The following is a 14,150-nucleotide window of genomic DNA, read 5'->3' on the forward strand; positions in this document are numbered from 1 at the left end:
ACTTGCTGAAGTCGAAGAGCAGCTTCTCGAAGATGAGGATGGGGCCGGTGCTGCTGAGGATGATGAGGGGCTGCCCAGCGAAGAGGCAGAACATGGAGCCTGCCATGGCCGTGCCCAGGAAGCTCTCCATGACACCCTGGGGGTGGGGAAGACCTGGGGTTATGGTGGTGCTGCACCAGTTACATCCCCACGGACACCCCACATGGAGATGGGAATGAAGGACCTTGGCTTGGACCCGTGTGGGATGGTTGGGACCATTGTCCCACTGGTTGTCCCACTGAGGTGGATTTTCCCATCCTGAAAGTATTTCAGGACTGCCAGTCCCACTTGGGATGAATTTCCAGCCCTGGCATTTGTGCCCTTGGCATGGCACAAGGAGGGGAAAACCCATCCCATCCCATCCCATCCCATCCCATCCCATCCCATCCCATCCCATCCCATCCCATCCCATCCCAAAAGTGTTTCAGGACTGCCAGTCCCACTTGGGGATGAATTTCCAGTCCTGGCATTAAAGTTTGGCAAGGCACAAGGAGCGGAACCCCCAGCCCACTCCAGATTTTTGTTCCCAAGCCAAAGTGACCCCCTTTCCTTGGATTTGACCTGGTAGTTGTCCGTGGCATCCCCCAGCAGGCCCCCGAAGGTGATGGCATTGGTGATGCAGCCCAGGTAGATGAACAGGATGGCAGAGATGGACTGGATATGAAAACCTTCGTAGAAGTCGCTCGGGAACCAGGGCAGCTTCCTCTTGATATCCAAATAGAGGCCACCACAAAACCTGGGGAGACACCACCGAGCACCAGCTGCAGGTGACTTCCACCAAAACTGAGCCATAGAACCATGGAATGGGTGGGATTGGAAGGAACCTAAAGACCATTTAGCTCCATGCCATGGGCAGGGACACCTCCCACTAGACCAGGTTGCTCCAAGCCCTGTCCAGCCTGGCCTGGGACACTCCTGGAGAAGGGGCAGCCACAGCTTCTCTGGGTAGTTGTGAGATATAAATATATATATGTGCATATTAATATATATTTTTATTAATTTATAAATATATATTCTATAATGTATTATATTTCTTTATAAATATATTTAATTTTATATATTATATATATATATATATATATAATATATATAATTTATATATTCACCCCTCTGTGCCCAAAAGGATTTACCTCCCCTGTGCCCCCAAAGGATTTCACCCCTCTGTGCTCAGAGTTTCACCCCTCTGTTCTCCAAAAGGATTTCACCCCTTTGTGCCCCCAAAGGATTTCACCCCTTTGTGCCCAAAAGGATTTCACCTCTCCATGCCCCAGGAGAGCACGGGATGACCCAGCAGGAGATGCTGGTGGGTACTGGCACCTCCAGGAGGTTTTTGGGTGCTGGGTTCTTGCTCACCTGCCTGTCCACGCAAGCTCTTCCCCGATTTCATGAACTTCAGGCATCTCCCCGTCCTCGCTGCCTCCTCCTCCTCCCCCAGCCCCGGCCCCTCCGGCCGTGCCGTTCATCTGCCCCACCTCGTTCAGGGAGAAAACCGATTTCCTGCGGGACAGAGACACTGTATTGGCACCCAAGGGCATGGTGTAGCTCTGCCTGCACCAGAGCTTGGGTTTGGGGTGAGTTTGGGAAGATCAAGAGCTGGATTTGCTCAGCGCTGGTGGTTAATGAAGATTTTCATAGAATTATAGAATGGTTTGGTTGGAGGGGACCTTAAAGATCATCTTGTTCCACCCCCTGCCATGGGCAGGAACACCTCCCACTGGGAGCTGTCCTTGTGAAGTGGAAACAGCTCTGGGGGTAAAAATTGCTGAAAATCAGTGTTTTTGGAACATTTGCAGAGGTTATTTCTGGGAATGAAGGCAAGCCAAGGTGATACCCTCCAGCATCTCCACAACAGGAGACACAGGGTGGTCCAGTGCCACACCTCCCACCCACCTCTTCTCAGCCGAGGGCACTTTTTTGGGTGGCTCAATCCTGATGTTGGGGTCCCACTCTCCAGGTGGCAGGACGATGACTTCATCCAGGAACTCATCTATGCCAGCAATCAGGTCTTCTCTGTCCCGGGCTTTGTAGGCAACGTCACTGAAGAGCTGGGGGTGGGCACAGGAGGGGTGTCAGCCTGGGAGGGGTATCCAGCACCCACACGTCTCACATCACTGTGGGATTTCAAAGCTCTTTTTTTGGGGGTAATGGGATGAAAATTGCTTTTTTCTCTGGATTCTGAGCAAGGGGGTCCCCAAGGAGGGTTGAGTGTGGCATCTACTCACATCATCCACCATGAGAGTCGCGATGGCTCTGCCGATCTCGTTATAGGATTTGGCTTTTCCCGCGGGACCGAGGAGGATAAAGAGGAATCTGGGAAGGGGAAGGTGCTGTGTTGGCAACCTTGGGTCACCATCATCCATGTCATGAGGCCACTCAGTGCTTTGGATGCCAAGGAATTCCACTCACCTGGTGGGCACAGGCACCTCTGTCACCCCTCCCAGCATCGTCGCCTGGAGGAGCCGCACGAAAGCCACAAAGGGCTTCTCCAGGAACTCCACTTCTCCCACCAGAACATTGGAGGCCTCTGCATCCTTGGGGATCTTCTTGATGAACTTGTTCTTCAGCTGATGGAGAGACGAAGGTGGGTTGCCAAGAATTTGGAGTTTCCCGCTCTTTTCCACCCCCCCCTACTACAAAAGCTCAAACCTCTTTCATCTCTGGCAGCCCCAGGACTCCCAGAGGTGGGGATTCCAGAGCCACACCCAAGAATAAGCCAGGAAAAATTCATAAAGCTGGACTTCTTCATTACTCAGAAACATCATTAAGCCAAGATAAGCTCCAAACCACACCCTCAGGGCTCCGCAGGACAACGAGTTTGGAAAAGAGGCTTTGCTGCTCTGGGGTCTGTGCATGGAAAACTCCATGAAATCCCCCTGTGGAACATCTGAGCCAAAACCCCAGGGTTCCTGGAGCAAGCCAAAATGCATTTTTGCAGTCTGTTTTCAGCCCTGCAGACCCAGGGTCCCCCAAAATCCTGCACAACACAGAAACACCCCTCAGTGCCCTGTGGCACTGAGGTTTTTGTGGCTCATTCCTCCCCAGCCTCATCCTGGGAGCAGGAACAAATAATGGAAGTAGGAAGCCTCATTCATGGATTTATTCCCCAGGTCTCTTCTCCCCTGCAGCTCTTTCATTATGAGTCTAAAAGGGTTCAATACCAACCCAGGCAGGGTGTTATTCTAATCTATATGGTAGCATGAGGGGAGGCATGTGAGCTGGGCAGGAGCTCTCCCCTTCCTAATCTTTTAAATCCAAATGGAAAAAAAAATCATAATAATAAAGCAACTCCTCCACTGCAGCTTGGAATAAGAGCAGGAGTTAACACTGACCACTAAGCTTCATGTAACACTTAAAAAGTCCCTTTGTAGTGGGTCTAATAGGGCGATTAAACCCAAATGCTTTGCATATTTTGGGATTAACCCTCCAAATCCCATCGCTGGAGGTGATTTTTGGGGTTCCTCGGTGGGCAGCTGGATTGATTCATTTTGGAATGTGCCCTGGAAACCTTCTGCTGCCCTGATGTCATGGCATCCCTGTCCTGTGACTCCCAGCAACACATGAATTTCCAGCCTTGGCTAAATTGCATCACCCCAGGTAAGGCCAGCAAGGACATCCCTGGGGAAAAGCAAGTTGTTATCCCATATCATCCCCTAAAGACCCACATTGCCAGGAATTTTCCCTTTGGTTTTATGCTGAAATCATGCACAGACAGAAACAAAACAAAGCCCATATAATGCATCAGCAGTTCCCAGATAAAGAGCCTGGGATGGGGACAGGACCTCCGGGAAAAGAATGGCACAAAATCCTACTGATCCTGCATTGCCAAGCAGGGATCTGCCTGCAAACTGCCTGAGCAGCTGGATCTCCTTCCCAGCTCCCTCACGGAAAAGCCCTTGAAGTCCTCTCAGCTGAGCTTTGCATTAAGGAACCAAATAGAGGGAAAAATGGAGCACAGCTCTATTTCCAGACCCTTCTCTCCAGAGCTGAATCCATGTTTGCACGGGATGTGCTTGGATGGGATTTACCCCCTGCAACCTGCCCTTAAACCCAAGTGCTTGGATGGGATTTATCCTCTGCAACCTGCCCCTACCAAGCAAAGGCTGTTTAGAGATCCCTTCACTCTTCCAAGCACCTTTCCTACCTAAAGATTTTAAGGAATTTTTTTCTCCACCCCAAGGATTTCGAGTTCCATCGGTGTCCTCGCATATCCCTAATTCCTTGTTGAACTTGCAAGCACAGGTGTGATTTCTGGTACAGCTTCCCCACAAGATCACAGGGATCAATACAGGCATTGAATTCTCTGATTAGGAATTTGAGTGGATATCGAGCAGGCAAGGCCACACAAGGCTCCCATGGACCTTCCTTAGGTTGGGATAGAACAGTCCCATCATGGGGTTGGATGGCTGGATGGAAACAACCCCATCACAGGAATGGGTCTGGATGGCTGCATCACAGGAATGGGTCTGGATGGCTGGATGGAAACAACCCCATCACAGGAATGGGTCTGGATGGCTGGATGGAAACAACCCCATCACAGGAATGGGTCTGGATGGCTGGATGGAAACAACCCCATCACAGGAATGGGTCTGGATGGCTGGATGGAAACAACCCAGTGGGGTTGGATGGGAACAGCTCCATGGGGTCGGATGGTGTTGGATGGGAACAATCCCATGGGGTTGGATGGTTGGATGGGAACAAGCCCGTGGTGGAGACAGGGTTGGATGGGAACAACCCCATCACAGGGATGGAGTTGGATAGGAACAACCTCATCTCGGGGATGGGGTTGGATGGGAACAATCCCATCTCGGGGTTGGATTGGAACAACCCCATCTCAGGGTTGGATGGTTGGATGGGAACAACCCCACCAGGGGTATGGTGGAGATGCCCCTCATGGCACTGCTCTGAGGTTTCTGGGGTGGTTACCTGGTCGGTGCTTGGCGTGTCCGAGATGTCGTTCATGCTCCGACTCTGCGCGTGACCTGGGGGAGAGGAGGGAGAGGAGGTGAGGAAATCACCCCACGTGTGAGGAGAAAACACGGTGGGAGTGCTTTGTGCAAAGAAATTAAACATTATTTATTATTGTATTATTTATATTATTTATTATTTATGGTAGCTGGGCTTCCAAACCAGATACAATAAGAGGAAACCCCAAAAATTAGGAAAAAATGCCTTCACTGAGAAACTGGTGGAGTCACCACCCCTGGCAGTGTTCAAAAAACTTGTGGATGTGGTACCTGGGGACAGGGTTTCACAGAATGCCAGAATATTCTGAGTTGGAAGGGACCCCCAAGGATCACTGAGTCCAAGTCAGTTTAGTGGTGAACTTGACAGTGCTGCATTAACAGTCGGACTTGACCTCGGGATGAGCTCAGCTGGTTAAAACTTGGTCCTAATAATGCCAAGGGCATGGGTTCAACCCCTGTATGGGCCATTCACTCAAAAGTTGATCCATGTGGGTCACTTCTAACTCAATGATCCCTGTAGGTCCCTTCCAACTCAGAATATTCTGTCATGATCTTAGAGGGCTTCTCCAGCCTTGATGATTCCATGGCTCTGAGTTCTTTCAATGCCAATTTTTACACAAACCACCTCACTACAGCTGTGGTGGGACCCCTTCTCATTGAAATCGCCCACTCCCATACTCCAGCTTGATTTTTTTTTTTTGTTCTCCACACTAATTTTAGGGCTTGGCCCCCCCATCTTACGCAGGCGGCCGTAGCTCGCGCTCTGCCGCATCCGCAGGTCCTCGGTGGAGCGGTGGAAGGCGGCTCCGGTGGCTGGGCTCCGGACGGGGCTGCGGGCTGGGAGAGAGGAGATGTCAGAGGAGCCAGTGGGAACCTTGGGGTGGTGCTGAAGGCAAGAGGCCAGGCTGCAAATCAATTGCTCAACACGGTTGCGACCCTTCCGGCGCCAAAAAACACCAGAAATTTGATTTTCCCTCCTCCTCTCATTTACGCTTTCATCCCACCCACAGGAACTTGCCCACTGGAAATAGGGGAATGTTAAAGGAAATATGAGAATGAACTGTCCTACTCCAAATCTTCCTGCTCTCCAAATCTTTCTGCACACCCCCACACCCAACCAGTGCTCCCTCCAAGGCTATCAATGGGTCCGTCAAGGAGGAAAACTCAACATTTTAATTGGCGTTTTAATCTAATAATTCCCTGGGCAGGGCTGTGGGCTGGGAGAAAGGAGCTGGTAGAGGAGCCATGGGGAATGTCGGGTGGTGCTGAAGGCAACAGACCAGGCTGAAAATCAGTTGCTGAACACAGACATGACCCTTCCAGCACCAAAACACCAGAAGTTTGATTTTACCTCCTACTCCTGATTGCACTCTTATTCCACTCATAGGAATTTTCCCATGGGCAACAAGGGAATGTTAAGGGAAATATTAGAATAAACTACCCTATCCCAAATCTTTCTGCTCCCCAAAATCTTCCTGCACCGCCTCACACCCAACCACCATTCCCTTCAAGGCCATCAATGGGTTCAGAAGAGCAATTAGAGAGACTTAAAAATTTGTTTCTCTTTTTAATCTAAAAATTCCTTGGACAGAGCTGTGGGCTGGGAGAAAGGAGCTGTTAGAGGAGCCAAGGGGAAGGTTGAGTGGTGCTGAAAGCAGGAGAAGGAAGCTGTCAAAGGAGCCATGGAGAAGGCTGAGTGGTGCTGAAGGCCAGAGACCAGGTTGAACATCAACACAGACATGACCTTTCTGGCACCAAGACACCAAAAATTTGATTTTCCCTCCTACTGTCATTTGTATTTTATCACACCTGTAGGAATTTTCCCGTTGGCAATTAGGGAACGTTAAGGAAAACACGGTCTTACCCCAAATCTTCCTGCTCCCCAAATCTTCCTGCACCACCTCAGGCCCCATCAATAGTCTTTATCCAGCTATCAGTAGGTCCAGAAATGCAATTTCTGTTACTTAGGAAGACCCAAAACTTTATTTGGCTTTTTAATCTAATAATTCTCCAAAGAAGCCTGCCCTTGAATTTTGCCATGAACTTCACACTTCAAAATATTTACGCTGGCCACCACCAAGCCTCATGTTTCTCCTCCCTAAACTGGTGATGAGGCCCATTTGTTAATCTCAGATGTTTAGGCTGAATTACTTGACACAAGTACTTTCCCTTCCCCCATGGATTTTCCGTGCTAAGCCCAGAATTTTCTCAGGAAACCTCTTCAACTCCCAAAACTGTGTTTTCCTTTTGGAGAACCATCTGGACCAGTTGTGTCAGGCTGTTCTGCACCTTTTCAAGGTACCAGCTGCAACTACATCATGCCTCCTCCTTTTTTTGTTGTTAAACCCAACAAAAAATAATAATGAAATCCCACTAGACATGACCCGTTTTCAATGACTTGTTTATTCCAAGAGCAATCACGGAGCTGCCACTGGCACAAGAAACATGTGAGAACCCTCTGCTCCTTCCAATGACCATCATTTCCAAACTCAAAGGGGTGTCATCACCTCAGCAAGGGAATAATCACAACATTTCCAAGCCAGGCTCTGTTTTGAAGGCTTTGGGTAAATCTTGGCTCAAATATGCAGTCCTGGACATGGATGATGGCTGCTCTGAAACATGGGAATGCCCACAGGGTGGGAATATTATTGATGACCTCTCCCATATGCAGCTTGGGCGCCGCTGTTTCAGTCTCCCCGGGGAGTAACTGAGACCTGGCAAATCCCGAGCTCCACCAAGTGACCTCCATTTAAACCTAAGAAAATAATCAGGCGTAAAAGCAAACAAATCCCCTTTTATAATGGCTCAAAAATAGGTGGGTTCAGCTGCCGAGCAGACTGGATTTGTCTGTGGGCTGCTGTGCCAGAAAACCCCTTGGCCAAGAGACTGCCAGCACCGTTGTCCCTCACACAACAGCATTGTCCCCACACGGTGACATTGTGCCTCACATAGTGGCATTGTCCCCACATGGTGACGTTGTCCCTCACACAGTAGGATTGTCCTCACATGTTGATGTCGTCCCTCACACAATGGGACTGTCCCCACACAATGACACTGTGCCTCACACAGTGGGACTGTCCCCACACAGTGACACTGTGCCTCATACAGTGGGATTGTCCCCACAGGGTGACACTGCGCCTCACACAATGGGATTGTCCCTCACACAACGTCATTGCCCCTCTCACAATGATATTTTCCCTCACACAATGTCATTGTCCCTCTCAAAATGACATTTTCCCTCACAAAATGATGTTGTCCCTCACAAAATGACATTGCTCACACAATGGCACTGTCCTCACAAAATGACACTATCGAGGGACATTGTCCCCCACACAATACCATTGTCCCCTGACAGTGATATCCCTTACACAACAACATTGTCCCTCACAGTATGACATTGTCCTTACATAGACACTGTCCTCACACGACATTATCCCTCACACAGTGACATTGTCCCTCACACAGTGACATTGTCCCTCACACAGTGACATTGTCTCTCACACAGATGTTGTCCCTCACACAATGCCATTGTCCCTCACACAACAACATTCCCTTAACCAACAACGTTGTCCCTTAACCAGCGACATTGTCTCTCACACAATATCATTGTCCCTCACACAACAACGTTGTGCTCTCACACTGTCCCTCACATGACAACATTGTCCCTCACACAATGCCATTGCCCTCACATGATGATGTTGTCCCTCACTCAGTGATGTTGTCCCTCACATGATGACGTTGTCCCTCACACAGTGATGTCCCTCACACAATGATTTTGTGCTCTCCCATTGTCCCTTACACAATGTCCCTCTCACGATGATATTTTCCCTCACACAACAATGTTGTCCCTTACATAACGATGCTGGCCCTTACACAACGTTTTCCATCTCACAGTGATACTGTCCCTGTACAATGCCATTGTCCCTCTCACAGTGACATCCCTTCACACAATGACATGGTTCTCACACCACAGAATTATCCCTCACGCAGTGCCATTGTCCCTCACACAACAACCTTATCCCTCAGTCAGTGATGTTGTCTCTCAACCAACGATGTTGTCTGTCTCATGATGACATTTCCCCTCACACAATGATGTTGTCCTCACACAACGTTCTCCTCACACAACCTTGTCCATCTCAGCAAACACCTCTTCAGCTTCCAGTTCCCAATGACCCCCCACCCTTACACCCACCAGCAGCAGAACTTTCTGGGTCTTTCTCAATACAGTAAACACTTGAATGTCCCAAATGGTTGGGTTTCCCCCTTTCCTTCTCCTGAGAAATTCTTCCCCAAGACTCAAGGGTGCAACCAGGTTGGACCCCAAGGACTCACATGTGTTGGAGGAGACGGATTTCCCGATGTCGGCCAAGGACCGGTGGATTGGCTTCTTGGTTTGGTGGCGGTGCTTTCTCAGGAGCACATAGCTTATCTTCTCCCTCAGCTCTGGCTTGAGCAGACCGTCCTCGATCTGCTTCTCAATGACATCATCTGCAAGGGAGGCCCATGGGTTACCCCACTGCAACCCCCCCGGAGTGCTCAGGACAACAATTCTTGAAGCAAATCGGTGGCTCCCAACTCCTATCTTTGCTTATTCCCACATAACTTGGTTTATGGAGCAGTAAATATATTTAAATCCACGCCCAGCACTTTGGGACACGGGTGAAAGGTGGTTTGGAATGGACTTCCACCAGCTCCTACCTATAATTTGGGGCAAGGAGTAGCCATCCAGGTCCAGGAGCACCGTTCCCGTCTGGAGACATGTCCGCAGCTCGAACAGGCTGTGCAAGGACAACGTGGACACGTGGGGTTTGCTCCATCTCTCCCCACCTTCCTCCACCTTCTCTTCAAACTTGATCCACCTGGAACGAGAGTGCGATGGGCACAGAACGGGAGAGGTGGGTGAGAAGGGAAAAAGAGAATGGCTTTTTCCATGGAGTTTCCTTTCTGCAGGTGGATTTGCAAGCCTGGATTAATCCATTCCACAACATTTTTGCTTTTTATTCAGGATGGGAATGAAGAAATTCCATAACATCATAACTCAAAGTGCTGCTTCCATGATTGCAGAGTGGAGACAAACCTCTCAGCCCCACCAGTGAACTCAATCCCTCGGATTTCCCCCTCTTCAAATTGCTCCTGTGAGATTTGGGAGGTTTTCCCACAGAGATGACCTTGCCTTAGCCAGGACCTGCACCTCCACGGACCAGCCATGCACCCAGGAGAGCAAACACCAGGGCATTCCCAAGGTTTTTTAATTCCTTAGCAACACTCTGACCTCAACCTGGGCCCTTCATTCCCATGGTGGGAGACGAGAGGGTTTGCAAACCCTTGAAATCAACCATTGGAAATCAGCCCTTCCACCTCTGTTCCTTTATTTTACAAACCAAAGGCTTCAGAGCAGATTTGGGAATGGTGGCTGATTTCTCCCAAGTCCCTGGGGACAGGGCTCAGGCTCCTGGAAGGGCAGCTCTTGGCGTGACATCGATTTGGGGAAGAAAGCTGCTTTTCCTTTCCAGGAGACTTCCAGGATTAGCCTTCACGGAGCTTAACCTTACAAATTTGAACTGGTACAACTGGGATTTTGGCTCCCGCTGCCCCAGAGGGCACAGACAGAGAGGATGTGGGAGGAGAAAAGTTTTGGGAAATAGCTGCTGGCTCAGGAACGCTGCAGGAGAAGGGTGGGGAGAGCCCTGGGTTAGATCAGCTGCATCAAAATGCTGCTCCAAAGACAAAATACCAAGTGTTATTCAGGATGGGGATGGAGAAATCCAGTAATACCACCACCCAAAGTGCTGATTCCATGATTGTGAAGTGCAGGCAAACCTCTCACCCCCACAAGTGAACTCAGCCCCTCAGGCTTCCCCCTCCTCAAATCGCTCTGGGGAGGCTTGGGAGGTTTCCTAAACTCCCAAAATATTACCTGAGAATGCCAGGAACAGTCTGTGTCAGGGACAAAACCCCAAATATTCCCAGAATTATAATATTTAAGCCTAGTTCTCGTCGTTCCAAAGCTTCCCATCCCAGTTCTTTGGAGAAACCCTTTCTCCAGCCCTTGCAACAACGCTGCTTTGATGGGGAGGCGATTCAAGCTTCCCGCCGTGGCACCCGTGGAGCCCAAAGCCGATTAGGTCACTTTTTCTTTCTTTTTTTGCCCCGTTTTCCTGAGGAAAGTGGGTCATTAAAGAGCAGACAGGGTGGCAGCTCAGGTCGGAGTGCAGGACTCAGGGCACATTTCCAGCGGCACCATTTTCCCAGGATCAACATCCCGTGACGCTTTCGCCAAGGCTACAGCAAAATCCCGTCTCCCTGCTGGGCTCAGGGCCTGGATTGCCAGGGGTTTTTTCCATTTATTGTGGATTTAGAGCTGCTCCCACCTGCTGTTCCCACCGTGGAGCTGCTCTCCTGTGGTTAAAGAAGTTCCTCATTGGGGAGCGGAAATCGGGATTTGAGAAACCTCCACCCTCCCAGGAGGAATTTGGAAACCTCCATCTCAATCCCTCCCCAATGGAAATCCCAATGAATACATTGATTTTTTTGCCTTCCAAGTTTTTTTTTGGAGTAGGGAAGGATGGGTAGGAAAAGAAACCTCCCTCCTCCCAGAAGGAATGTGGAAACCTCCATCTCCAGACCTTCCTGATGAAAATCCCAAGGAAAATGTGGATTTTTTGCCCTCCAAGCTTTTTTGGGTAGTGGGGATACAAAAACCTCCATCCTCCCAGGAGGAATTTGGAAACCTCTGTCCTCAGCTCTCCCTCATAAAAATCCCAATGAAAATGTTGATTTTTTTTCCCTTCCAAGCTTTTTTTGGGAGTGGGGAAGGATGGATAGATACAGAAACCTCCATCCTCCCAGCTGGAACTTGGAAACCTCCATCCCAATCCCTCCTTGATGAAAATCCCCCCAAAAACATTGATTTTTTGCCCTCCAAGCTTTTTTTTGGGAGTGGGGAAGGATGGGTTATAAAGAACTTTCTCTCCTTCCAGAAGGAATGTGGAAACCTCCATCTCCAGACCTTCTTGATGAAAATCCCAAGGAAAATGTGGATTTTTTGCCCTCCAAGCTTTTTTGGGTAGTGGGGGTACAAAAACCTCCATCCTCCCAGGAGGAATTTGGAAACCTCCGCCTCAATCCCTCCCTAATGAAAATCCAAAAAAAACCCATTGATTTTTTGCCTTTGAAGCTTTTTTGAGGAGTGGGGAAGGATGGGTAGATACAGAAACCTCCATCCTCCAAGAAGGAACTTGGAAACCTCCATCTCCAGATGTTCCTGATGAAAATCTCAATGAAAATCCCAATGAATATGTTGATTTTTTGCCCTCCAATCTTTTTTTGGGGAGCAAGGATACAAAACCCTCCATCCTCACAGCAGCAACTTGGAAACCTCCATCTCAATATCTCCTTGATGAAAATCCCCCCAAAACCATTGATTTTTTTGCCCTCCAAGCTTTTTTGGGAGTGGGGAAGGATGGGGAGATACAGACCTATGGAAAAATAAGGGAGAAATTAAGGATTTTACCAGAAGCATCCCCCACACTGTAGAGTTTGAGCAGGGATGGCAACCAGGAGGATGCTTACGAGCTTCCCAAATTTTTGGTGATGCAAATAACCAGCCCTGGAGGGAGGATGAGCATCCACAGGGCCTGATCCTGATCCCTCCCAAACCCCAGGGTGAAATTTCACACCCAAACTCGGAAATCCCACATGTGCTGCTGAAACTAAAGGGTTGGGATCCCGTCAGCACCCCTGATTCCCTTCCTAAAGCTCCCCCAAAAAGCCTCAACCCTGTTGGCCTTCACAAAATTGAGGTTAGGAAGAGAAAATCCCACCTGGATTTGAGATTATTCCCTTGGGTAAACTCCTGATTCAACAAAGGAAATTCCACTTGCAACTCCCCTAATTATTTTATTAAAGATGGAGTAGGTGGAGTTTTATTATTATTGATGGAGGGTGGGAAGAGTTTCACTCTTGGCCCAGGTAGAAAAAGGGGGGGGCAGGAGGAGGAACCTGGGAAAATGTCCTTTATTTCTTCTATTCCCATTTCCCAGATCTAATTCTCCCTTTTCCCAACATCTTATCCCCCTTTTTCACACTCCCAGCCCTTTCTGCAGGACTTTGGTCACTGGGAATGGGAAAAGCTCCAGCTCTGGGGTTGATCCAAGGACAGACCCTGAGGAGAACCAGGACAAGATGGGAATTCTTGTAAAATCCCCAAAAATGCCACGTTCCCTGCATTTCCCTAATTCAGGAATGTCTTTTTGAACAGTTGTTCATTCCCTGCTCCTGTTTCCACCCGGGCATGTTTAAGGAGGGGATTTTTTTTTTTCCGATTTTTTTCAACCCCAAAGCATCTTCCCACCTCACCTGGCTGATTCCTTCCACTCCATCTCCTCCCCATCGTGCTGCAGGGTGTCCATCTCCGTGAAAAGGGTGGGATTGGGAGGCTCATCATCTTCCCCCAGGATGTAGCGGAGACGTTCAGCAGCCGGAGACACTGAGGGGGGAAAAGAGGTTTAACATCCATGGGAGACAAGGTGATGGTGGGAAGAGGAAAAAAAAAGGCTGAAAAAAAGCTCATTATGTCAAAGCTTCCCTTCCTCTTTTGTGGGTTCCACTGTTTCGAGGGTGGCACAGCCCTGAAACCCCAAAAGGAGTCACTGGGAGAACCCTCTGGAAGGGGGGAGAAGGAAGGATCTGCTCTTAAGCACCCAAGGAGGGAGTCTGGGAAGAGTTGGGATTAGCTACACCCAAACTGAGGGTGTGCAAAGCTCCAACCCCTCCTGCAGGATTGCAAATCCCCCCTTTTTTCCCCAGTTCATCCAGAGATCCCCCCCAAGGCAGAGATTTCCAGCAAACTCCCAATTTCTGTGGTTCAGCTCGTCATATTTGGGGTGAATTTGGGGGTCTGGAGGAAGTTTAGGGTTGTTTGGGATCCTGGGGTAGAAAATACGGTGGTTTTGAGGGAAATATTTAAGGTGAGAGACATTAAGGAGTGGGAAACTCTGAGTAATCCTGTCCCAAAATCCCTGTGCAAAGATGTGGGATGATGGGGGAAAGGATGAGTGGAAGTCAGCAGAGGAATTCTGAGATGATGGCAGGAAGGATGAGTGGAAGGAATAGAGATCCAGGCTGGGAATTGAGGAATGTGGCCAT

At 49.2% G+C, this 14,150-nt stretch overlaps 1 protein-coding gene across 1 annotated transcript in view; it reads right to left on the reverse strand.

Annotated features, from left to right (window-relative positions):
• SLC4A5 (solute carrier family 4 member 5) overlaps positions 1-14,150 on the reverse strand; it is a 37,754-nt gene that overhangs the window by 19,588 nt on the left and 4,016 nt on the right. Inside the window, exons 2-12 of the mRNA XM_032712636.1 lie at positions 13,362-13,491; positions 9,702-9,862; positions 9,336-9,491; positions 5,745-5,840; positions 4,963-5,018; positions 2,446-2,603; positions 2,262-2,349; positions 1,930-2,084; positions 1,393-1,536; positions 601-775; positions 3-136 (exon numbers count right to left, since the gene is read on the reverse strand). Coding sequence (XP_032568527.1) covers positions 3-136; positions 601-775; positions 1,393-1,536; positions 1,930-2,084; positions 2,262-2,349; positions 2,446-2,603; positions 4,963-5,018; positions 5,745-5,840; positions 9,336-9,491; positions 9,702-9,862; positions 13,362-13,491 — 1,453 coding nt within the window. The remainder of the gene's footprint in view (positions 1-2; positions 137-600; positions 776-1,392; positions 1,537-1,929; positions 2,085-2,261; positions 2,350-2,445; positions 2,604-4,962; positions 5,019-5,744; positions 5,841-9,335; positions 9,492-9,701; positions 9,863-13,361; positions 13,492-14,150) is intronic.

This window comes from Chiroxiphia lanceolata, chromosome 28 (assembly GCF_009829145.1).
Source record: "Chiroxiphia lanceolata isolate bChiLan1 chromosome 28, bChiLan1.pri, whole genome shotgun sequence".
Taxonomy (NCBI): Eukaryota; Metazoa; Chordata; class Aves; order Passeriformes; family Pipridae; genus Chiroxiphia; species Chiroxiphia lanceolata.